This window comes from Melampsora larici-populina (genome assembly GCF_000204055.1).
Source record: "Melampsora larici-populina 98AG31 unplaced genomic scaffold MELLAscaffold_9, whole genome shotgun sequence".
In the NCBI taxonomy this organism is placed as follows: Eukaryota; Fungi; Basidiomycota; class Pucciniomycetes; order Pucciniales; family Melampsoraceae; genus Melampsora; species Melampsora laricis-populina.
Window position 1 is genome coordinate 58,629 of NW_006768773.1, and position 26,413 is coordinate 85,041.

Below are 26,413 nucleotides of genomic sequence, written 5' to 3' on the forward strand. Positions count from 1 at the left end.
CTTTCTGTGTGAAAACTGTCCAAAGCGACTTTATGCACTCCTATGCAATGGTTTGATTGCCATTGCCGAGCCAAATAATGGCCTTGTTTTCCCATTTGGAATGCTGAGCTGAGGAGTGGGTGTAGCCAGGGGCAGGTTCAATCCACCCATGGATACATATGACAAATGATCTGACTATCAATTGACCAAAGTAAAAAAAAGAAGAAAGAAACTAGCTAGATAAAGAAAAAGAAGAAATCACATCTGTACAACCTTTAATATCCCAAGATGTCCATGTACAAGATACACGTCTATCACTTTCATTGAACACATGAGAGAAACCAATTACGGTACTCAAAGCAAGTATGTGGGTGTACATACTTTTTCCCACATACTTTTTTGGGTTGTTTTTGAAACTATGTCCGGTCGACAAAAGTATTTTTTTCTCCATCAGGGCTAAGTGACTCGGGTTGCTTGAGACCCTCTGTTCACCCCAATTGCATGTCCGATCACCCTCCTCCAACACCAAACAACACATGCATCAACTCATCGAATGCACTGATAGGCATGATTGAAGTAAAGAACAGGAAAGAACAGGAAAGAACAAGAAAAGTATGTTTGGGGTCCTCAAAGCTACATAGTTCTCGACCCGAACATACTTTTTTTTTCCCCGCCAAAAAAAAAACTCACAAAGTATGTGGGAAAAAGTAACATACTTGCTTTGAGTACCGTAAATACCAAACCAGATAAAATTGGTTTTTACCAAATGGAGAATTACATCAGATTTACAAATGTACAACGCGTAAAACATACAAACGTCAAGAAATCTGAAGAGGAGCAAGCAGTAGTTCATGTTTGCGTGATTGCTAAACCTTGCATGCACTATAAAAAACAGTTGGAAATTAGCGCATGTAATTGTTTGACTTTCTGGAGCCGTTGGGATAGCTCGCTTTCAATAGTCATGATGACTAATGTGTGTAAAATGTGTGCCATAAGGTGTTGAGCCGGTTGAAGATGCGAGGATTGATGATACATTGGCTCTAAAAGTATTACTGGTTTGAGTTGGAGAGTTAATTGTTTGGTTCGATTCATCCGAATGTAAGATGAGGTTCAATCCCTAGATGGTCGGTTGCGCGACATTCCGGCCGGTGAACTGAGTTGAAAAGAACATGTTAGGAAGCATTTGCATTAGTCGTCATCAAAGGATGATCAAATCAATAGAAGCGTGCAGGAACTCAACAGCTTCTTCCGTTTTATTTGAATGATTTGTTCCGATGTCCAGATTGATGTTCCAACAACAGAACCTATGAGATGATGATTTGACAAACTTAACTAAGTCCCACCCTGGACCTAACCACCAACTCCAGGGAGGGACTTACGCCCAATTGAGGAATTTCAGCGTGAGATCGGTCAGGGTATTTTCCCAAATAGCCTGATCTCGCTTGCTCGCCAAACCTTCATGCAAAAGGTGGTTGAGGTATATATGAAAAAGAAGCGCAGTCCTTATGGCAATGAGCCTGCGCTTTCGGCTGCTCAAATGCTCAAAGAGTCGAAATAATATTGCAGAAAAGGCTTTTGGGGCAAAAGCCGGGGCCAAAGGCTCAAGAAGACAAACCAATGCTGCGCGTCCAAATCGTTTTGGACCAATCATAAAGACACAAGAATAAAAAGCAGTTTGACCTTAGCCAGTGGCTTAATAATAATGCATTACACCCATTACCCTCACTCATGCATCACCGCAAAGGAAACCAACCAGGCCGGCTTGAATGTTGTGCGTAATATGAAGTAGGTAGACCAGGAGCCGAAAATTGGGAGGTTTAGCTTGTGTGACTTGTGCTTCCGAAAATCATGACAGATCAGAAGGGAGCACTGTATATTCCTATATCATGCATCTGGTTTGTCGGACGTGGTTAGAGTCTTAATCAGGGGGGCCAGAGGATATCAAGAGTAGTGAATTGAGTGCACACCTGGCCTTCTATATATTCCACCCAAAAAACCCGGCCAACACTATAGCCAAATAGTTGCCGTCTGATCATATTGAGGACCAAGCAAATACTAGACCGCGACGCGGCTGCCTCTCCCCGCCATTTGCAACGCACACATCTGAACTCTTGAACCGTGGGGTCGAGAAACGTATGAAGGAACTGGAATAGAGTGACATCTTGACCTTCCATGAATAGATAAATATCAAAGACCCGTTCCACTAGTGACGGTTGTTGCTGGGGTGGACGAGGTCTTTGTGACTCTAGCAAAAGCAGGAAAGACGAGACTGTCAAGCCTTCCGCTCGGATGGCCTCCAATATGTTGGACACCGCGCCGTTCTGGTCGGGGGGAGGCTGGGTTTCAGTTGGCTCCATGGCTAAGTTGTTAGTTGATTGATTGCTCTGTCATTTGTCGTGGCAAAAGAATAAAGATATATATATAAATATCTGACCATCGCTGAAACATCGCAAAGCTAGTTACCCCCTCAGTGAACGCGTGAGTCATGAAGGGTAAGATAAGGATCACTAAGAACAGTTTCAGTGAGTTAGACCAGAGCAAATAGTGTCATTGATTCTGATGTGGTGCGTCAGAATCTAACTCATTTAGATCAATCCGAATAGAGCCATAGGCACTATTTGGATTCCATGTTCCAGAGGGACTATTCGGATTCAATGAACCAGAGGCACCATTCGGATTCGATAGACCAGAGGCCTCGCCGCCGGCACGTTTCAGATAGAGACCATAGACATGATGTTTGGATGTCCATGCTTGATGTGGGGCGGTGAGCATCAAATTCGCCTCATTCTGTGCTATTATTTTAGACAGGGACCTGAGGGTGGGGGTGCATACGACTTCTTTCTGGCCTCGCACCCGTGGGACGGTGGAGAGTTGGAAAAGACATTGAAACATGTCTTGCCGTGGATACACTGCTAACCTCTAAGCAGTCAGCCTGGTAGGATATCCCAATTGCAAAAGATAATAATAATATTTCTTAATTAGGTCGTAGTTCTTTAACTTTTCTCTACTTTATTGAATATAATTTTGAGCAATAATGACACAACCTCGCATTCCTGTCACTGTGGCCCATACCATCAAAATATGCAACTTCATAACACTACACGAAAGATAATATTTTCTGGGCAGAAAATTAAATTATTGATACACAAAAATATTGAGAGGCCAGGAGAAGGGCAAAAAATAAATAAAAATATGCATCTTGTTCCCTGCGGTGAGAGCTTCACTCTCCATATTCTTCCATATTTTTACAGTCCGTATTGATAAGTGTACTAACAATAAACCTTCATAATCATCCAATTACAACCTGTAACAAGCACTGAAATTTGACTCATTAGTGTTTAGAGGAACTTTTGATTTCTGAAAACACCTATAGCTTTGTCAAATCTGCCTCAAAACACTCAATTTTAAGTGCATCAGAAAGCTGAACTCTTCCTCTCAAACGTTCATAAGATCAAAAACTATGTAGCTAGTATGACAATCATTCTATGGATCTGTATGTACAAATGTATAAAAAATATGATATCTTTTTTAGCAGACCAGCATGCTGTGTGGTCCTATTATGAACTATTTGGAGGACAATTCCAGCTTACCAATGCGCCTAAAATCGAGCGTTTTGGACCGGAATTGAAAAAGTTATGAGTATTTTCATAAATCAAACGTTTCTCTAAATACTAATGAGCCAAATTTCAGTGCTTGTTACAGGTTGTAATTGGATGATTGTGAAGGTTTATTGTTAGTACACTTATCAATATGGACTTTAAAAATACGGAAAAATATGCAGAGTGAAGTTCTCAACGCAGGGAACAAGATGCATATTTTTATTCATTTTTTGCTCTCCTCCTGGCCTCTTAATATTTTTGTGTATCAATAATTTAATTTTCTGCCCAGAAAATATTATCTTTCTTGCAGTGTAAATTCCTTGGGGTTCTCGCCCAAGGAATTCATGGTCACCTTCCTCTCGGCGGATAATCCCGACCTCAAATCACGAAGGCGCCTGATGAAAGTGGGACTGGGCCGCAAGCAAACTCATTCGATATTCAAGAATCTTGGAAAACTGACTTCCTCGTGCGAGTCGGGGCAAGCGATATGGGAGGAATTAATATTTGAACAGGTCAGTGTGAGTGTCAACCAAGTACAAGGTACTCATAGACTTACCCGCACAATTTACTGTTCCAGGCACGTACCATTGTGAATGCCCAAGAAGTGCCACGTGGACATTTTCCTGCTGGCGCATATATTAGCTCGAACAGAATCACACCGGATTTTTTCAGTGAGAGCGCCGAAAAGCTTAGACATGATCAAGTCACCTCGGGCATGAAATTCCTTTACCACCTGATTCATAGCAAGATTACGACCGGGCTCAAACAGAAAGACACCATTCAGTATAACGACAACCGCGACAAAACCAAAGATATTGCACCCGCGGCGGATTCGGACTTGACACAGGATCCTCTGGATATTGACGGCGCGCTGGACGAAACCGCGGTTTTGTCTCTTGAGAACCTGGTGTATGTTGAGATGACTCCTACAGACCATGCTACCCACAAACTGGCCACCGTGAGTTGTCTAATGTATCCACTGCGTTGTATGTGGCTAAGTATGCTTTCCAGCTCGCTGATAGCTACCCGTGACGGTGTGTTCCATGATCGCGGCGGTGTGCAATTGTCACAGCAATGCAATATCCATGGCTAACGGCCTAGTCGCGTTCGCTGGAGGGGTGTCCTGTAGGGTACATGAATGGCTCAATGGTCTGGGTATATTGGCGTCCAGAAACACTACCCTTCGCGCCATGGAACACCTGCGTAAAATTCAAGAAGTTTGCATGATGGATATATTCAAAATTAACCATAAAATCATGCCGCTGTTATGCTATGACAATATCGACATACATCTAAGAATCCACAACACCCGAATTGATACTTCTTCGCGTCTTTTCCACGGAACATGGGGGTTCTTTGAAGTGGTTCGGTCGTGTCTTCAGCTCAAGTGTACTGAGGAGGCTGATGGACTCGCAGCGTATTTGAATGCCATGGCAGCAGCAGATCAGAAAAGTGTGAACATGTCCCTTTTTTTGCCTGGCCCTTCAGAAGCTGAGCATTGGAGGTCAGTTATCAAGGCCCAACTGGCAAAAGCGCTCAAAGAATACTCAAATCACATACCAGGCGCTCCTGAGCGACATAAAATTGCCTCCTGTCCCACGCGACCCCCGCCAATCGATCTCATTTCCATGCACAAGCCCAACATTCACTTCCTACAAATGTTGAACGCCCCCAACTTGTCAGCTGAGGGCGTCACTCGGGTTCTGGAACAGATCAAGTCTCAGATCGGTGTTGATGAAGCTGCTTACGCTGAGAGACTTTTGGTGGCCGGGTGTGACGTCGGCTCAAACTTGCTCCTGGAGAGCTTGCGCGTGAAGCGCTTCCCGCCAATCAATTCGATTGAAGGCTTTGAATGGGTGCTTTTGGTGTTTGGTGGGGCTCATACCACCTGGAATTTCGCAAAGGCCTTATGGGGACATCACTGGGGAAACATGGACAACAAGGACAATCCGGGAGTTTGGAGATCGTCTTTCGCCTTGGGGGGGGAATACAAGAAACCGCCGGCGAGTCAGGACTTTAATACGATTATGTGTTGTTTACAGCAGGTCCACAAAGCAAACCTGGTCTTTATTTTGAAGTAAGGACAACACGATCTTGAGTGCGATCGGCACGGATATACTTTGCTGACTTACTGATCACTTATTAAGACAAGTGATTGAATCCACAGACGGTTTTGACCTGAGTAAATTCAAGGACTGTGAATTACTTTTTGAAGAGGTTTGGGTTAGATACTTTGATCAAGCCGCTATCCAAGATGCGAAAGAAAGTAAAAACCACACACATCATAACCTTTTATTACGAATGCGAGACTTGGCTACGGTAGTGGCAGCACATGACACGACACGAGGAGGATACATTGGACGACTTATGTCAATGTGGAAGCGTTGGGCTATAATGGGGCAACGATTACCCGGCCTGTCTCACTATAGCCGACATATCCCCCGCCTCGTAATGCTTTTGGAACAAGACTTACCTGAGAACCTGGCGCACGCTATCAAGCACTCCTTACTGATACCTTCAAATGAGCGACAGGACCATTGGATGCCAATAGATGAGTTCCTTGAGGTTCATATCTATTGGCTTAAACACTTGTACAATAACACGGTAAAGGTTTTCTCGTTATATTCGTAGCATATATACAAAGACTTACAGAACACTCTCTTTCTGTCTTGCGTGCTCATCAGGGCCATGGCACTGATATCGAAAGGCTCACATATAGGTTGTCCAACAATATACCTCTGGTGAGTATTTGATTTTGTTTGCTTATTTGCTTTCATTGCATAAGTTTGGGGATGTTACATTCTGGACGGGCCGCTGACAAGGGAGAATTTCGTGATGTTTCAGCTACGCAAGCTCATGCAACTGCTGAAAGCGATGTCGGGCCACAAACTCGTTTACCAGCCGAATCTCAATGCCATCACCGATCCTTCTTTAGCCAGTTTCCTCAAATATGCTGAAGAGAACTTGGCCAAAGATAACTCCGCAAGACCACCGGCTTTGGTAACAAACTGTTGGCGCGCTGGTAATTTGAATATGATCAGGATGATCACAGCAGACAAAGACGCGGGTTGATCGTCCTGATTCCGTTGGGGTGCAGCGGATGTGTTATTGTCTTGGGAAAGTGAAGACGTAAATGAAGATATGGAAGGTTGATAGACAGTCATTTGCCAAAATCAGCCTGTTTGAGCGCATCTAAATCGGCATGGGAATCCCTTTAAGAGGCCTTGACTTACATCCAGGCGTGTGTGTTTGCTGGCCTCATTGAGTAGCCCTGGCTCATCCACTGCACGTTTCGAGCGTGGCCAGGCCGCTTTTGCAGCATCTTGATCCTGCTTTTAGCGCGATCGTCTCTCGTGTTCAGCGGCCTTCTGTAATGCAGCATTGCTTTTGACTTTCTCATGTGCCACCTTGGCTGCGTCCCGCGAGACAATCAGCGCTTCCCGCTCTAAATTCGCCTTTTCTTTCGCGAGTTGGTTACCCTCGACGGATTGAGGAGTTTTGAGAGATACCACAGGGCGAGATCCTTTGCGCCGACGTTCGGCAGCTTCGGCGATCGCGCGATTAGATCCGGGTCCGTCTTTCCACCGCAGAAAGGTGTCAAACATGCAGGCAAACTGGCCAGGCAAGGTTTCACTACCAAGAACCACCCCTAGATCACTGGGCACTTGGAGTATATCGATGTTTTTTACCACATCCCACAACATTTCGCGACCAAGATAGTCTTCAGGGCTTAAATCACATCCGCGAGGAAACTTGCTGAAAAAATAGCTATTGAAAGTGCGCTCTATGCGTGAAACAAGCGCTTCTAAATGCGGTTCGAGCAATATGGGGTCATCTCGTACACATCAGAGGCTGACTGGTCGAACGTTGGCGGGATGGGAAGGTGGGGCCTTGGGCAGGTCTTGTACCAGGTTTGTGAGGTCAGATACCCCCATGGTGAAGCTACTATCTATGTTGTTTTTTGTCAGCGCAGCCTGGCAGAGCCAGAGGGCCTCGGCTTCCTCGGGGAGGCAATTCGAGCAGTCACACACAGCCATCCCCGCACTTCTCTGCCTCGCAGCCTCAGCTTTCACTGTTAGATCTTCCACACAAAGTGGTATATAACCGTGGCTAAAGAATTATGTCAGCTAGGGGTTGCGAGATGCCTCTGTGTGAATTGTGCCCACTGACCTCAGATCCACCCCAAGTGCAACCTGTAGGCATACAGGAGTGATTGCCAAGGCGTCCATCCTGTCGTCATCCGTCATGACTGTAGGAGTGGCAAAGTGCGCAATCTCATTCTTGCCATTCGTACGTTTGTGCTCAACCAATAGGATTCCGAGGCCACGTCGGCCATCTCGACCACAACAACTGGACATTTGAATGAAATGACACGGATCTTGACGCCCTACCACAACCACACGACGGACCCTGTGCCAATTTTGGCCTAACCCAAGGGCCAGCGTGCAGCAAAGGACTGCGAGGGTGCCGGCTATGTAGGAAGCAACCGCGTCAAGCTTGGCTTGGGGTCCTGTAGTGGCGTAGTACCGCCGAGCAAAACCTGAACGTCCGTTTGCCGCTTCTTTCGGTTGACCTCGTGATGCACATATTATTTGCAAAAACTCCAATGTTGCGTTTTGTGTACCGGAGTATAGGAGTGTTGGGGGAATTGCTTTGTTTGGTACCGTGGTGTGATGAGTAAACAGACCGTGGAGTGACGCTTTGAGCGGGCGCTTGAAAGTCCTGCAAAGTAGTCGAATTTCAGGTCTTACGAGCTCGGCACGGTGGAATCGAACATCACTGGATTCTAGTTTGAGGTTGGCTGTGATCGCGTTGATCGCTTGAGGGGTGCACGTAGCTGACATTAAAAGCAAAGGCACTTTGCTCAAAGATAAAAAGCGCCGAGTGAGGTCTCCATATGACGGCCGGAACACGCCGCCATCCTGGACTCAAACATGACTGGCCATCCTTTTTGCTTCGCCGCTGGCCACAAGGCCCCATTCATAGACCATGTGGGCCTCATCTACCACCACGAGCACGAGTCTAGCCTGGAATCTGGGATCACGCCACATTCGATCGAAAGTCGAATTTGTCAATGCCACTTCCGGACTCTGATCAGTCAGAAACGTGAAAGACTTTGGTCAGAATGGCAGGCAAAAGGGATTATAAAGTAAATCCCATATACCACATAGACAAAGGGGTAATTCCCTTGCAAAATCGCGTCACATGCGCCTGGGGTGCAGTTGGTTGCAGTAAGATTAATCGCTGCCAGGTCGATTTGGGCTTTCTCAGAGACCTGACCCATGACACATTGGGTCAGCGAGCCGTGGCGCTGTGTCTAGGACAGTTGTTTATGGCCTTACCTGATCATCGCCCAAGGAGTCCAACGGGTTGATACAGAGGATGATAGGTGCATAGTCTTCGTTATGAGCGTCGTAAAACATCTCGGGGACTCTGCTCTGCCCAAATCCGGTCCCGGCAAGCAAAAGTGCCGTGCGTACATTGAGCACATCCACGAATGAGTCAACCTGCTGTTGCCTCGCGGCATAGCTGTGTTTCGCCTCGAAATGAATTTGTCCTGCAGCGGCTTGGGTGAGTTTGGATCCGTTTTGATACACAGGTTTTAACGTTGGCCGTGCGGTCAATGATTTGACCCTCTGAGTTTCGCGAGCCTGGCTCAGCTCAGCCTTGTTGGCGGCTGATTGGCTCCTTTGGAGCATCGATAGTTATGAGAGCTTGACAGTCTCGCAGGAAGTTAGATGTGGTTATATCGCAGGTAGGTGGTTGTGGTAATATCACGCACTTGGTGATATAATGCCCGTCGTCATCCAAACTACAGTTTGGATGAAACTGATTGACGGTTTTGTCACACATAGCTGTGGGATTTGTCCCAATTTCCTTGTTTGGAATGCCGCAGTCGTCTACGGCCCCGGCTTTTGCCCCAAAAGCCTTTTCTGCAATATTATTTCGAGTCTTTGAGCATTTGAGCAGCCAAAAGCGCAGGCTCATTGCCATAAGGACTGCGCTTCTTTTTCATATATACCTCAACCACCTTTTGCATGAAGGTTTGGCGAGCAAGCGAGATCAGGCTATTTGGGAAAATACCCTGACCGATCTCACGCTGAAATTCCTCAATTGGGCGTAAGTCTCTCCCTGGAGTTGGTGGTTAGGTCCAGGGTGGGACTTAGTTAAGTTTGATGATTTGATGGTCAGTTCAGGGAAGCCAAGTCTAGATAATATCAAGTGGGTTGTATATGGCTCAAAACGCAAAACGCAAAATATGATAGATGACTCAACAGTGTATCAACCGAATTACTAATGAGGTCTGTCACAAAACAAAGGATCCAGAATGGCATAATTCCGCACAATATGAAAATCAAAGGTTCGAATGCATATTGTGTTTCATCGTTGGCGCCTTGTCGCCGACCAATCACCACCATATATCCAATCAAGCCAAGTGTCAAGCTGATGGTTAAGGACACCAGATTTAGGATCAATTTGACCATTAGATCTTGATAGGCAAATGATGTATGTCAAGCAGGCAATTTCCAACATTTAGCTAACTGTTTCAAGAATGATGTATTACAAGGTGAGAGGAGAAACATACTATGAGCTAATCCAATTTGGCCATTGCGACTTATCAAGTGTGATGCTCTGGGATGTAGCTGAGATTCTCAATCGGAAAATCCTCACGGCACGATTATAGCAATTCCTCTTTTATGAAAAGACGGTTTTATCTCGGATCGGAGATGTAAACAAAAAGAGAAGGGAAGATAATAATTATTCTGATGAAGAGAAAAGCATCATAATCTAGACAACCATAAGACATATATATGAAAACAAATACAAAATAAGGCACATAATTTTTAGGTCTGAGAGTTGTTCCTTGATTATGTAATTCTCTGTAACGCATCTTCTATACTGCTAACAGCATATCCTACTAATACGTAATAGTCCTAGCAGTTCATGACAAATTATGACTTGTCATATACCATAGCAAAAAAATACCACCACGCTTTCACATACCCAAGTCTTGAGTGGCTTGTTTAGGCTCACAGGGGTCAGCGTGGAAGGTTAAAAAACTTCTCATGAAATAAGAGCACCAGCAACTGCATTATAAGCAGAGTCCACTCTTTGTCATGCCCGTGTGGGGGCTAGACATCATTGGCAGGTCCTGATCCCAAAGAAGGCGACATCCAATGGAAGCGTTCCAGATAATGATCCAAGTCGAAGGGAATCCTGGACAGGGGTAGCCATAGCGCGTCCAAGTGCAATGCATTCTCCATCTTCACCAAATATTTGTGCATGCCAACGTTGGTCAACCGGTAATCCAAGATAGTCCTCACACGCTCGTGATTGCCTACTAACAGATCCGTCATCCCCAAAGGCCTGGGAACGACTGAACTTCCTGAAGATCCTACAAACGGCAGTAATAAGGAAACATTGAATACAGGATGCAAACGCTGCAATGAAGGAGGCAATTGTAACTCAGCTGTGTTGTTCCCAATCATCCGAACCACCGGGAACGGACCCAAACGGCATACGTCCGACTTGTTGTTCGGGCGCTTTGTCTTCAAGTTGCGCCTAGAGAGCCAAACAAGGGTCCCTGGCTCGTAAATCACCAAAACTCAGCGATCCTTGTTGTAAAACCGTTCTTGAGCGTTTTCCGCTTGCGAAATATTCTCCCGCAACAAGTCTTGTACGTCTTGCATGTGCTGCACAAAACCATCGGCCGCTGGCCTCCCCGAAGAGCCCGTCAAAGAATTGAAACGCGGGTGGTATCCTAGAAGCGCAAAGAAAGGCGTCATCCCCGTGGAACTCAAAACAGAATTATTGTACAAAAACTCAGCTAAAGCCAGGAGATTCGCCCAGTCACTCTGATCCTCAGAGACAAAATGCCGCAAGTAGTCCTCTAACAAGGCGTTGGTGCGTTCCACTTGTCCATCCGTCTGAGGATGGAAAGCCATGGACGGAGCAGGTTTGACACAAAGGAGCCCTAGGACACTCGTCCAGAACGAAGAGACCAAAGTCGTACCCCTGTCGGAAACAATAACATCAGGTAAGCCATGAAATCAAAACACTTGATCCACAAAAGCCTTAGCTAATTCGTCCGCCTTCCATGTCTCTTTGGCTGGAATGAAGTGCGCAGCTTTTGAGAAATGATCCACGACCACCATCACCGAGTCAAAACCTTTCGAAATAGGGAGTTTAACAATAAAATCAATGCCGATTGTTGACCAAGGTCGATCTGGAATTGGTAAAGGAATAAGTTGGCCTTGGGGAGAGCGTCGATCCACCTTCACCTGCTGGCAACTAGCGCAACCTTGAAGGTAGCCCAAAATGTCTGTCCGCATACCAGGCCATCCAAACGACCTTGATAACAACTCGTAGGATTTCAAACCACCCCAATGTCCTCCGGCCGGTGATACATGTGGCTCTTCAAACAGAGCCTGCCGCATCCTCATAGGTATATATAACCTATTCCTTCACCACCAGATCCCATCCACAAAGCGTAAGAAGGCTGGATGAACTCCTTTGATCAAATTGTCATCTACATAATGAGCCACAATTTTGGCCGTCAGTTCTTGGTCAACCGGCGTATAGGTAGAAGAATCAAAACACCCAGGATTGGCAATGTTAACCACATTAATTGGGAGATCTTTTACTTCACGAGAACCGAGTAGAATGACACGTGAACTGTCTGCCTTCCCACAAACAAAGTCTGAGTGTCGAGAAGCAGGATCTGCCGGATTCGTTTTTCCTGGAGTATGTAATATTTCAAAATTAAATTCGCCTAAAAACAAAGCCCAACGAGCTTGGCTTGGTGTCAGCATCTGCAAAGTCATGAAGTATCGGAGGTCAGCGTGATCTGAGAGGACGGAGACTGGTAACACTGTCCCCATTAGCCATGCCCTCCATTCTTGAAAACAAGCCACTATTGCCCCTAACTCTTGATCGTGAATTTGCCAACGCCTTTCTGCCGGTGTCAATTTCTTTGAAAAATATGCCACTGGACGCAGTTCTCCCGATGGTGCCTTCTGTGACAAGATCCCAGAATAAGCGTAGCCAGAAGCGTCGACCTGTAGTACACGCGGTAGGGAAAAATCAAAATGCAGCAAAAACGGTGCTGATGAAAACAAACGACGTAGCAAATTAAAGGATTCCACGGCTTCTTTCTTCTTTAAACCCGAAACAGCATCTGCTGTCTTCGCCGTTAAAGTTGTTAAAGGTGCCACTACTTCCAAAAACTGTGCTATAAATCGTCTGTAAAAATTTGAAAAGCCTAAAAAACGCTGTAGATCATTCAGTCCTTCAGGATATGGCCACTCAGCTATAGTTTTCAACTTTGAAGGATCCATGCTAATGCCTTCTGTCGAAATGACAAAACCTAAGAAAATGACTTCCTTTGTGAAGAACTCACACTTCCCTGGTGATGCAGTCAACTTGTGTTCTGATAGCTTGGAAAGTACCTTCCCAATGTGATCTTCGTGTTCATCTGCAGTTTTTGAAAAAATCAAAATATCATCAAGATAAACAAAACAAAACACATCCAGATACTCTCGCAATACCAATTGAATGAATCGCTGAAAAACAGCAGGTGCGTTAGCAAGGCCAAATGGCATGACACTGTATTCAAATAATCCCCAAGGGGTCCGAAATGCTGTTTTCCACTCGTCACCCTCTGCTACTCTTAGTAGATTAAACGCCGCTTTCAGATCAATTTTAGCAAAAAACTTACAACCCCGCAGCTGATTCAACAACCAGGACATGACGGGAATAGGATAACTGTCTTGTTTTGTTATTTTATTCAGACCTCGATAATCAACGCGGGGACAATTCTTTTTTCCTGGTACTTTGACGAAAAAGATTGGGGCAGCTGCGGAAGATTTTGAAGGTTGAACAAACCCTTTACTTAATTGTTCATTCAAGTAGTTTTTCAATTCAGACTGCTCATCAGGGGACAAATTGTATAACCCTCCAAATGGAGGTTCACAACCAGGCTTGATTTCAATTGCAATATCAAACGGTCTGTGGGGGGGCAAAACAGATTCCTGTGGACAAAAAACATGTAAGTATTTCACACAACTCGCGGGTAGATTAGAAAGAAAAGACTTGTCAAGAGAGGTTTTGAGAGGTGCTTCAGGATTATCGATGGGTGGAGAAATGTTTGAAATTGAAGTGCGAGTGGAGGTAACGAGAGGAGAGACAGTAGTATTCTTTGACTTACAAGAAACTACTGATACATCCACACAGTCATCCTCTACTATGACTGTTGATATCATACAACCACCGATTTCCAACCATCTACCTGACTTATTCATCATCAAAGCTACTTCATATTCTTCCATCCACGGTAAACCTAAGATCATATCATGTCCTCCACTCAGCTTCGTAACTCCTAACGTAGGCTTCAATTCCTTCTTCTCTCCTTCAACATCCAACATACTCAAACATCCCTTCCATTCTTTTGTTACTGAAACACCAGAGACTCCATTGAAACCAAATAATTTCTGCGCAACATCCTTTGTCTTCAACTCTATTCACAGCCCCCAACTACTGGTCACTGGCAGACCAGTACATCCGATGTCTCCAAAATGTTTTCAACAAAACTTCAATTTGTTTTCAGCATAACATCCATCTGCTATCAAGATGTTTTGGTTCAGTTACCAGCAAAATATTTCATACCACCAAAATTGAGATGATGTCATACAGCATCATAAACCTGTACAAACCTGCTCCTGTATTTCCCCACCAAGAATATATAGTTTATTAACCTTTGTGACATAAATTGACTGAGTTATTGAGGTTTGAAAAAAAAATCACGGACTAAAAATACTATTTTTGTACTATACCTAAGAATTGATTCTGGAATATCTTCCAGTTTCATCAATATACATACACAAAAAAATTGATATTCCTTTTGAAAACATGTTTCTCCACCTTTTTGTCACCTCAAGCCTTCCTGTGTGGGCAGTATTTCTATATGTAATTGTGGTGTGTACACAAGCAGTCAACAATTTGATTGATTCTTTGTTTCTAGGCAGTATATGGCAAAGTTTATGGCAGAAATTTTTGTCAAATAACATCTACATGTATATCAATCAAATTCAGAATGCTTTTCCCAATCTGTTCCCTCAAAATTTTTATTGGGGCAAAGTACTTCAGAAAATCAAACTTGCAGACACATTCAGGAATTACATGTAGAGATACTGCCCATACAGGAAGGCTTTAGGTGACAAAAATGTGGAGAAACATGTTTTCAAAAGGAATATCAATTTTTTTGTGTATGTATATTGATGAAACTGGAAGATATTCCAGAATCAATTCTTAGGTATAGTACAAAAATAGTATTTTTAGTCCGTGATTTTTTTTTCAAACCTCAATAACTCAGTCAATTTATGTCACAAAGGTTAATAAACTATATATTCTTGGTGGGGAAATACAGGAGCAGGTTTGTACAGGTTTATGATGCTGTATGACATCATCTCAATTTTGGTGGTCTCCTACGGAATGCGACATGTGCCAAAGTGACAACTTGAAATTTCAATTTTTGAAATTTCAGAATCCCCGGGTCAGAAACTGACAAAACTGGATTAAACATCGGATTTAACTCAAATACTGGTCTGAAACCCCCTGTATTTGGGATGAAACCGTACTTTTTGCCAGTTTTTACTGGTTTCCAAACCACTACCCTGAACTTGACTGCTGAGTTGGCACTTTGGCACAAATAATACACAAAAATTTCAAAAAATCGAATTTCAACATGACAAATTTGACAGTAAACAAAAAATGTCCACACAGAAAGAAAACAAGTGTAAAACTCAGTTCGGAATTGGCAAGAGCATCATGATGTAGTTGTGAGTACTGATGCATATTGTTTCCTTGATACTATATCTTCTTCTTATTTTATTTCCGCTGCAGCCTTCATAGTAGCTAAAATGCTTGCAGCTGGGGTATCATTGGTGTACCTCAAATTGGGTATCAAACCTCTGACACCACCAATTATAAAAGATCCTAAACATCCCCAAGAAAATCTGGAGTTTTCTACCAGTTTGATCTGCACATTCAGAGCGGAATGAAGATCCTTCTCTTCCTTCCGGTTCCACACTTCTACGGCTCCGGTTGATCGACTGAAGCTGCAGACCACCTAACACTAGGTGGTCCAACTTTAATAGACAGACCACCTAGCCTTAGGTGGTCTGGAGCTCCAGTCGCTCCCTAGAGCTCCAGTCGATCGACTGGAGCTACAGAGCAGCTAACACTAGGTGATCCAACGTTGATAGACGGACCACCTAGCCTTAGGTGGTCTGCAGCTCCAGTCGATCGACTGGAGCTCTAGGACCTCGGTACCAGTAAGAAAGTACCTCTGGTACCGTGGTCTCAAGCTCCGGTCAAGCGACTGGAGCTGCAGACCACCTAAGGCTAGGTGGTCCGTCTATTAAAGTTGGACCACCTAGTGTTAGGCGGTCTGAAGCTCCAGTCGATCGACTGGAGCTCCAGATCACTTAAGGCTAGGTGGTCCTTCTATTAAAGTTGGACCACCTAGTTTGAGGTGGTCTACAGCTCCAGTCGATTTGCTGGAGCGTGAGCGAGTGGTACTGATATAAATGTACCACTGGTACCCTGGTCTGGAGCTTGCACCCACTTAAGGCTAGGTGGTCCTTCTGTGAAAGTGGGACCACCTAGTGTTAAGTTCTTGATTGAATTGAGCTTGAGCCAGCGGTATTTATACTGTGAAAGAGAGACCGCCTAGGCTGAGGTGCCCTATTCCTCTAGTCCAATGACTGAACCAGTGGGTAAGACAAATACAAGGGGTTTCAGACCAGTATTTGAGTTAAATCTGATGTTTCATCCAGTTTTGTCAGTTTCTGACCCGGGAATTCTGAAATTTCAATTTTTGAAATTTCAAGTTGTCACTTTGGCACATGTTGCATTCCGTAGTCTCCCAACCACTTCTCAACAAATTCTCAATCGATGGATGTTATCCATTTGGTATCCATTTCAAACTTTCTCATAACTTGCTAGGGTCGGTGGGAGGCACTGGCCTGCCAGTGACTTGTGATTGGGGGCTGTGAGTGTCTCTGGTGTGTTAGACTGGCTGATGATGTCCTGTTCAAACCAGTCCTCAACCTCGGCGTGTTCAATGGATTCGTCATTAAACCAAGCCTCTACACAGTCTAATTCAGCGTTAAAGGAGGCTTCCGATAGGTTCTTGGGTCTTAGGAGGCTTCCAAAGGACAGCTTCTCCTCCGATGAAGGCTCCAGGTCGGGGCGTCTAGACAGAGCGTCGGGTTTAGTTGAGTCTCGTCCTGGCCGGAATCGTTTATGGAAGTCAAAACATCCAAGTGTTTCCGCCCACCTGGCCTGTCTCCTCGTAAGTTGATTGGTTGTCATGAACGTCTCCAAGTTCTTGTGGTCCATGAACACAGTCACCTCTAGCCTATTTGGGTTTCCTTCCAAATAGTGCCTCCACTCCTTAAAAGCTGCCACGACCACTAACGATTCCTTGTCAAATATCTCATAGTTCCTCACAGCCTGTACGAGTGACCGGGATGAGAATGCAACGGGATGGAGTACTCCTTCATCGTCATTTTGGGACAGTATGGCTCCCAAGGCGTAATCTGAGCAGTCGCACTCCAGGACAAACGGCTTATACGGGTTAGCGATCTTCAAGATGGGGGCGGTCGTAAAGGAGGTTTTCAGTGTATCAAAGGCTTGCTGTTGAGCGTTGCTCCACTTGAAGGGTACTTTGTTGCAGGTAAGATTGTGCAGTGGTCTTGTAATACGTGAAAATCCGCTAATGAAACGTCGGTAGAAGTTTGCGAACCCCAAGAATTGCTATACTTGCGATACGTTCTTGGGTGCAGGCCAGTCGCTCACCGCAGAGACCTTTAGGGGATCCATACAAATCTTGTTCTTCAAAATTAGCAAGCCCAGGTAATCAATCTCCTTGCGCGAAAACTTGCATTTCTCAGGTTTGAGCCAAATATTGTGCGATTGTAAGATTTCAAGTACTTCTTCCACAACTTTTTCATGGTCTACTCCAGCTGGTGTATAAATGAGTAAGTCGTCCAGATAAGCTGCTAAGTCCTTTCCTATCTTTTCTCTGAATATGTCCGATATGAAGAATTGGAAATACCCAGGAGCTCCAGTTGGCCCAAAAGGCATCACTAATGGCTTGAATTGTTCCTGTTTACAAATGAACGCTAACTTTTTTTCATCTCCTTCCGCAACTCGCAGGTTATTGTATCCGTTACGCATATCCAGGGATGTATAGTCCTCGGCATCACGTAGGCTATCAACAAGTTCCATAGTTAACGGTAACGGGTATCTATTTTTCACTGTCAACGAGTTTAGCTTCCGGTAATCAAAACAAGGCCGTAAGTTCCCGTCCTTTTTTCCCGTGAATAAGACTGGGGCGGCCCAAGGTGACGTCGTTCTTCTTATTGTTCCCCTCGCGAGTCCCTCATCGATCATTGTGTCTAGGGCTATCTCTTCTGCTGGGGACAATGGGATCATCTTACTTGCCTGAGCTGTGGCACCAGGGATAAGCTCGACTCAAAAATCATAACGGCAATGAGGAGGTAGTGTCATCGCTTTGCTTTTTCTGAACATGTTGATGAAGCGGTGATATCGTGTAGGTACAAGTTCTTTGGCCGACTTTGCAGGTTGATCCCGTATTTCTTCCACCGCTAGTTTGGCCGACACGTTCCAGGAAGTAGTTGCTGGGCATACAGATGGGGTAGTGCTGTGTCCGGGACATTGAAGCTTGTCAACTGCTTCACGGTCTAGGGTCTCTCCAGTAACAAACTCACCTCGCGGGGGCTGAATCTCCATTTTCAAGAGAGCCCCCTCGCCAAGTTTCCTAGTGTTCCTCATATGGGCCAAAGGGCTATCCGGGGGTTTTTTTGGAGTAGGCAACACTGTCTTCACAGTGGCGAGTTCTGCATCTTGACGTTCACGGTCTTCTTTGTCGGCTTTAATCTGTGGTAATAGATGTACAAGCTTGTTGGCTGTTTCGGGGCGGGGTTGTAAGGTAAGATCATTGTACTCACATCGCGGAGGTAACGTCAGATAAACTAACAGCCCCCTTGTCATGTTCCCTAGCTTTCCCCTTCCGGGCCTCAAGGCAATCTGGGGTGGTTTTCGGGTCGGACGACGCCATCTTGATGGCAGCGATGTCTTGAGGTGAGTCTTTTGGTCGTAACGTTCCATTCTTCCAATCAATACGATGCCCGTTCTTGCGTAGCCAAGGCATACCGAGGATTGCATCGTATGAGTCTTTGATTTGCGTGACTAAAAATTGTGTCTTTTCTTTGTCGTCATCAATGCATAGTTCAGCATCCTGTGCAACAGCACGAGGAGCTCCATCAAAGCCATAGACCTCTCCGGCAGTTTTCAAGGTCAAAATCGGCAAGCCAGTACGCTTGGCGAACTTCTTTCCCAGCACCACATGCGTCGAACCGCAATCGATCAACGCATGGGCTTGGGTACGGTCAAGGTTGGGGGACGTGGCACAGGAAGTCTCAGATAAAGAAATAGGTGTGAAAATACGGGGATCAGTTGAGTTCTTTGCATTTGATTGTACAGCATCTAATCCCGTCACTAATTCCTTCCTACTATGGCCCGAGTGTGGCACATCAGTCACTCTTGAGTATCGCCATTTTTTGATTGGTCCGCTTTTAAACTACCACCTGCCGCTACACCCTCCAACGCCGCAATTTTCGCCTCTAACTCCGCCACTTTTCCTCTCCCAACTGCTCTCTTACTCCCACCCTCACGACTTTTCCCTTTACACCAACGAGCTGAATGACCACTACCTCCACAATGAAAACACAAACGCTCTTGCACTCTTTGATGATACTCGTCCAATGATATATTGAATCTTGCTGACGAGATGTCCATGGGTATGTGGTCTGAAGTCCGGGATATGGTGGCAGGTTCGACGGCTTCACCTCTCAGGTCGTTGTCGATTGCACAGGCCAGTTTAGTAATGCTCTCCAGGTCAGTGAATTGATCTCGTATCATGGGGATTCAAACGTTGCTTTTTAACCCTTGACGATAGTGACTTATTAGTGTTGGCAGTTCCCATTTGGTAGCAGGTGCCAGTTGATTAAAGCATACCGTATACTCAGCCGCCGATTTGGTCTGTTTCAGTGCTCGCAGAGCCGTCTCAGCGCGTTTTTGACAATCAGAGTCGAAAAAGACGGATTCAAAGGCTCGAACAAACTCATCGTAAGTGACAGGGTTCTCTTTTGCTGGGTCCATGATGTGTTGCAGTAATGGCTGAGCCCACTTGATGGCTTCGCCGGTTAGGTACGAGATTGCAAACATTACTTTTGCATCATCCGTCTTGAACAGTGTGGCGTTCATAGCAATATAAATGCCTACTTGACTATCGTACGCCTCAGCCAGAGCTCCGCGTGCGCCTTCATACTTGTCAGGAGTGGCGACCTTGATGAGTTGGAGCGGGGTATGTGCAACGGGATCAGGCGGTGGTGTGTTTTGGACGGGGGCTGGATTGGACGTCGGTGGGTTGGTCTGGGCCGGGTGGCCAGTTTCCAGCTGGGCCAGCCGAGCTTCTGCCTGTTCTCGACGCAATGATTCCTTGGCTAGTTGAGTCGTAAGTGTAGCTCTTTGTGCCGATTCTTCCGCTAGACGTCGACTCAAGTCCTCCATCTGCTGAGCTAGTCGGTTTAAATCCTCAATAGTAGCCATTGGTGCGATGGTAGGGTCTGGGTTTGCGATGTTGTGCCAAGATTCACTCGTCAGAGACTCGGTGTCGTCGGTTGGGGTTTGGAAGGACGGTGTGGTGATTCAGGTGGTGGTGAGAGGAGTAATGGGGTGGTTCAATGGCTTTCTTGTGATAACTTTTAACTTCGTAAAAAAAAAATTCTTCCTTCAATGTTACTAGCCAAATTGCAGCGGGCGCCGCTTTAGCGGCTGACGCCGCCATCATTATGACATGTGTAACCAGTGTCAAGTTGCGGGCTTAAGAGGTCTGATCACACTTTTCATATAAGGCAGTATGCTGCTTAAGCTGGACTTCAAAAAAATTGACTTCAATTTTCATGTCTTGAAATAATTTGTTTTAAGATGGCCAGTAAGAAGTCTATGCTGCAAGCAGATCAGCAGCAGGCCATGCTGAATACTCATTCTTCTTCTAATTCCGAAAGATGATTGTTCCCATCCTCTTTTGGTTGGCTACAAGTAGAAGTCAGTAATGGTTTTAATTTTTGATCATAATAGTTTGGAGATGTTTCCTAAATTTGAAAATGCTTCATGATTTTGTTGCAAGGAAAATTTCCCTCAGAAGGTTGTGATTGCCTGAGATACTCACACAAAACCCAATCAAATGCAAATCAGATATTTTGACCTGAGTAAAATCTTATAATAAGTAAGCAAAATGACCTGATGAAATTTTGTCAAGTTGATGAAATCTATATCATGCAACACCTTTCTCTTCATTCAATAATGAAAAAGCTTTTCAGATACAATTAGGATTTTTGATCAAGGAATATTTGAACTTCTGTTGTGGAGAAGTAGAAGCAAGCAATGAGATTTGATAACTAATGACAATTGATTATCATGGGTGTTCTTAATTCAAGTCAACTTGAGCTGTCGCAAACTGAGAAGTCAGGAGAAGGATCTTCAATTTGATAATATGATAGCTTGATGAGAAAGTGATGAATTATATGATGATGATGATGGTGATGATAAGACCATGATTTTGATTGAGGGATTGAGGTTTGAATTTGGTTTGTTTTGACAGTAGTTAATTTTGATTGGACATCAATCAAAGTATGCATCAGAGTTTTGTTGATGTTGTTTCAATGTATGTCAAATCAAATTGAAGCAATTAAATGAAATTATTCATGTATCATCAGAGGGATTTTGTAGAGGAATAAAGATTGTTTTAGATGTTCGTAACATTTTTGAGAGTCCTAGTTCATGTATGTTGTATGTTTTGGTTACTGAACGCTGTAAGATACCAAACAGCAATATAGGACCATTAGTTTTGAATTTTGACTTGACTTCAGCTCTTGGACTCAATGACTCTGCGGTGTCAACTCACAAAATTTCTGGGACTGTTTGCCTGGTATAAAAGTTGTCAAATTCCATGTTGATTTATTGAAACACCAGCAAGCAGTTAGTCTCTCCAATAGATTTAGTCTTTCAAGTTGGTAAAAGCTTGGAAAATATAGGTCCAGAAGCTTGACTGGTACATACATTGTCATTTGCAGCTGTAAGTGCATGTAAACCTCATCAAGTAGTTCCTTCTATGTACATAATCTTCAAGTTAATGTTTGACTTTATTAGTTAATGAACCTGAATGATGATGATTTGGTTGTGTTAAAAGCATGTTCTTATTCAATGAGGTTGTAGAAGAACTTTGATCAGCTGATGATGAAGCAGTGATACATTACTATTACTTGAATTAGGTATTTCAGGTCTTGGAATTGTAGTAGCATTAGTACGTAAGATTGCATTTGATGTCACTCCATCTATTGATCATCTAGACCTACACAATTTTCTTTTAGCTACTGCTTCAGGTCCTTGATCATGACTCAAAGTTAAACCATGATTCACAGTTTCAGAAGAAGAAAGTTGTTCTCTTAAATACATTCAATCATTAGTTGATGTTGAATCTGTTCAATTTCATCTTTTGTTGCTCCTCTCCGCTACTATCACCATTAAAATATCTTTCTTCTCTATTTGCTTGTTGATAAACTTGTGGTGATCTTGGTTGTGTCGATTTGGGACTTAAGGAGGCTGATTTGATCATATTAGATAAACCTAATCTCCTCTATGATGATTGTACTCAAGGATGACCTTGACCAATCTAGCTATGTAGTACAATGTGATTCTTGACAAGGTGTATAAATTGGATTTGACATCTTACAAGCTCTTGGTGTTGTTTTATCTGAAGTTTGGAATTCATTGTCTGCCATTGTTATGATGATGGATGGTGCTGGTAACAAGATAGGCTGCGGACAAGAGTTCTCTGGAGTGGCTTCGGAAAAAGAGAAAGAACATGTTATTGTACCAGAAGATGATGTATATTTGGGTGGAAGTAATCGTCTTAGGGTTGTAGGATTTGATCAATTATAGGTTGAGTTTATGTCCAGGTTTGGTGTTAAGCTTTGATGATGATTTAGATTTAAAACTGTTTATAATGATGAATAGGATTGTGGATTGGTTTGATTTGAATGTATCAAAAAAGGTCGATCATAGCTATTTGACGAATGCCTTCCTTGGTTTGAATCATGAACATCTGGAGTTTGTTGTTGGGTATGCAAAGGGCGAACTCAAGGTCAGTCAAAGTTATAAAAAAGATTGTAAGAATCAATAACTCACCATGATGAACTTCGATTGTAGAGATGATTGACTTCTAGGTTAGTTGAATGTCTTGAATCTGGAAGTAAATGAGATAAAGATGAAGATGTGATGATTTTAGGATAAGGTCTATTATCCTCAAGGGGTGAACCATGATTCAGTAGATGGCGATATAGGAGAAGATGAAAACGAGAATTCTTCAAATATTTTTTTAAAACCCTTTCAACGAAACAAATTTAAGAGGGATGATTCATTTCAACAACATGACTATCAAAGAAACAAGTCATTTATGAAAAACGACGGTTTTCAAACCGACGGATAAAAAAAGAGATGTCGGCGGTTTTGGAAGGACAAATCCCCAACACCTTATCAGTGGAACGATAAAGCAAAAAACCCTGTAAATAAAGGGAAACAAGTGTTAGTCAAATTTGATATTGTTGTGAAAGTGTAACTACTGATAAGATAAATGTATATTGACCATTCATTTGATTCGGGTTCTGATGTATTTGGAGTAGGAGGTGCAAATTTCAAGATCGAATGATTTGCTATTGTTGAAGTGGTATTAGTGTTATTGGGATTACCAGAGTTTGTGGTGGTAGCTGTGTTGGTAGTAGTACTTACTGGATTGTTTGTTGAACTTGTTGTTGGTTGGTTCGGATCTGATTGATTTAAGATTGATAATGAATGAGTTTCTTGATGCATAAACTTCGTAGTTGTTGTGGTTAATTCATTGAATTTAAAGATTCAGTCATATTTAGCATTAGCATATATGTGAACGATAATCGGTAAATCAATCAAATTACTAACCATTTCCTTTACTTCATGTTGTAATTCGGTGACAGTGTCTTCCAAACTCTATTACATAGAAATCGATCTGAAAAAAGATCACCCATCAAATCGTTCAGTAAATCATTGAAGTTCAGAAACGCCTCATCACGTAAAGAGAAAAGTTGATATAAGAATAGGGTAGGAAGCTGAAGGAATACTAACTTTTAATGTAAGTTTGACGACATAAACAAAAAGCAGCTTGAGCATCAGAATTTTGCCTTTTCTTTGCAAGTAACTCTAAATCACCTTCATCTGATTTGATTGGTTTGACTGATGAATTGGTGATTGTGTAGTTGACTAATGACAATGACGGTTTGAATTCAATTGAGAATTGTTCAAGGTATGTTGAATCAAATTATACTATTTTGTATTCAACATGCCCAAAATCGGTGTATGTCCATTGAAGTGGGTGGAATTCGGGGATAGAATGAAGTTAAATGGCCTATAATATTTCATGTCTACAGCCTATTGTATGACGTGTGAAGTGCAAAAAGGACCATATTAGTATAACAATAAAATGGAGAAATCATGTAAAAATATGACAAAGAACATTACAAACACCACTTGAGCGTTCCAGAATCCAGTATGGTAGCATACTAAGTAGTATGAGACAGATAGTGGGTTGATATGGAGAGAATCTTTGAGGGTGTAATCGGTGTAGATGAAAATCAAGGTGGAGTACGAAGTTGATTCGAGTTCGTGGCATTGCAGGTTCAGAACGAATTTCAATTTAGCATGATTTCTAGTTGGCAGTAGTGTTTCCAGTACGTTCATCTCAGGATCCAAGTTTTGATTTTGTGGAATCGAAGCTCTTTTCTTAGCACTTCATAGATGATGTTGATAAAGTTGATTAGATGTACCATTGCTATGTATTAGATTTTGGACAAACAGTGTTGATCAAAATGAACTTGATTGGTTGTCCATCTTCATCTGCACTTTTCACAGCAGCAGCGAGTTTTTGATTTGGATTCTTTCAATCGGTATTTTTGGATTTAAGGTTTTTTGAATGTGTTGACTTTGATCTGGGTTTGATTTGAATTAAAATAGGGGTATGTTCAAGGTGAACTGATGTTGACATCACACATCCAAAACAAACAAAACAAAACCATTATCAGTCAAACAAAGCGAATCAAAGAATATTCACCATCTAAAGGGTCAAATGTGAGCAGCAGATTAAAAAGATTTACCTTTAGTTTTGGTAGCAGGATTTGGTTCCTTGGATGACTTTTAGAAAGTATGAAAACCTTTCAAGTTTCATTTACGGATATGCAAAAAACATTGTATTGAGTAGTGTGCATTCCTGGAATTAATTGTTATCAGAAGCGTGAACTTACTTCCAAAGTGCGAAGTGATTTGAGTGTTGAGGCGGATGGTTTATAAATCTGAGCAGGGGTCTGGAGGAACTGAGAGTAAGATTTACGTGTAATGACCTGACCTCTCTCCCAATGCCAATGAGATTGTGTTTGAGGTGATGGAGTGAAAACACTGGGGGCGGACGTTGGTATGAGAATGTGAACGCTGGTCGATGTCGTAGGTGTTTGCCAGGAGGATGATCGCTCCTTTTCTGGCACATATGGTGAGTTGGTTCGAAGTAGGCTGGGTGGCAAGGTAATATGGTCAGGTTGATCAGACAGAATGTTGGTGAGGCGGAGGGTTTGAGGAGAGGAAGGGTGTATCTGGGTAGTGATGAAATGGGGGATGGGCATGTGAAATGTGGATTGAAGGGGGATTTGCAGGGATTTGCCTTGCCAGCGGATTTCTGACCAAGACAAAACTGGAATATCCCAGCTTAACACAAGCCCCCCCAAACCTCCGGAGCCTGCGGAGGGGGGGCTTGCGCCTTATACACGAGTTCTCGCGTGATAGCCTTTGTAGTTTGGCTGGGACTAACTTCATCCTCCCATACCACTGTTTTACACAATTCAAGTGTTTGAAGTAACATGATGAAATTGTAGATCTTTGTCTTCCTGATCTTTTGTTCGATTCAGATTCTTCTTAATCGCTTCGGAGCTCAAAATTGCAAAGGAGCTCTTGTTTGAGAGTTTCAAATTTCAATTTCTGAGCTTGCTGCGACTACAGGTGATCATACATATACTTGATTCTTTTGAGTGTCTAAAAGGTTTTGGACAAGATAATAGTTTCAGCCGTCAGCGCAGTTGTTTGATCAAGCAAGATTAATGTTACAGTCTTCAGTTCTCCACTGAAGACTACAAATACAAATAAACACATCTGGATTTTGGAAAGGAAGAAGTACAAGATGCAGCGGAACAACTTGGCTGATTCGGAAATGTTTGTTGTCTAGTGGTGAGATGAGTAGCTTAGATGGAGTCGAAAACGGCCAAAAAACACAAATTTCAAAAAGGGTACCAGGCAAGGAGACGTGTATAAGTCGTAAGTCCCTCCTCCGCAAGCTCCGGGGGACGCGCGCGGTTTGAGGAGGTACTTAGTTAAGTTAGGGAATATCACGCTAATGGTGGATTTTGTCCAGTTTTGTTAGGGCCCGTTCGGACACCGCGAGCAGATACTATCTGGCGAAATTTCACACCAAAAGTGTTACATAGCGCCAGATAGTATCTGGGTCCAAACTCCACCAGATATTCAAAATCTGATTGGCGTTCGGTTCAGATATCTGAGGTCAGTATCTGATCATCAAGATCGAGATATTGATCCATATTGAGATACAGCCAAAA

At 43.5% G+C, this 26,413-nt stretch overlaps 4 protein-coding genes across 4 annotated transcripts; 1 reads left to right on the plus strand and 3 right to left on the minus strand.

Annotated features, from left to right (window-relative positions):
* Nucleotides 1-745: 745 nt before the first annotated feature.
* On the plus strand, nucleotides 746-982 carry MELLADRAFT_52030 (uncharacterized protein; the record flags this gene model as incomplete). The annotated part of the gene is made up of 1 exon (XM_007407326.1): nucleotides 746-982. One exon carries the CDS (start codon nucleotides 746-748, stop codon nucleotides 980-982), a length of 237 nt encoding a protein of 78 aa, XP_007407388.1.
* A 114-nt stretch (nucleotides 983-1,096) lies between these two features.
* MELLADRAFT_96254 (uncharacterized protein) lies at nucleotides 1,097-10,063 on the minus strand (the record flags this gene model as incomplete). Its single annotated transcript, XM_007407638.1, has 3 exons — nucleotides 1,097-1,132; nucleotides 1,220-1,283; nucleotides 9,855-10,063. The coding sequence occupies 3 exons, from the start codon at nucleotides 10,061-10,063 to the stop codon at nucleotides 1,097-1,099; spliced, it is 309 nt and encodes a 102-aa protein (XP_007407700.1).
* Nucleotides 10,064-23,033: 12,970 nt separating this feature from the next.
* On the minus strand, nucleotides 23,034-24,429 carry MELLADRAFT_96255 (uncharacterized protein; the record flags this gene model as incomplete). Its single annotated transcript, XM_007407637.1, has 6 exons — nucleotides 23,034-23,114; nucleotides 23,212-23,290; nucleotides 23,374-23,600; nucleotides 23,703-23,740; nucleotides 23,886-24,020; nucleotides 24,279-24,429. 6 exons carry the CDS (start codon nucleotides 24,427-24,429, stop codon nucleotides 23,034-23,036), a joined length of 711 nt encoding a protein of 236 aa, XP_007407699.1.
* Nucleotides 24,430-24,465: 36 nt separating this feature from the next.
* MELLADRAFT_77161 (uncharacterized protein) lies at nucleotides 24,466-25,429 on the minus strand (the record flags this gene model as incomplete). The annotated part of the gene is made up of 3 exons (XM_007407636.1): nucleotides 24,466-24,788; nucleotides 24,911-24,967; nucleotides 25,058-25,429. The coding sequence occupies 3 exons, from the start codon at nucleotides 25,427-25,429 to the stop codon at nucleotides 24,762-24,764; spliced, it is 456 nt and encodes a 151-aa protein (XP_007407698.1).
* Between the last annotated feature and the right edge of the window lie 984 nt (nucleotides 25,430-26,413).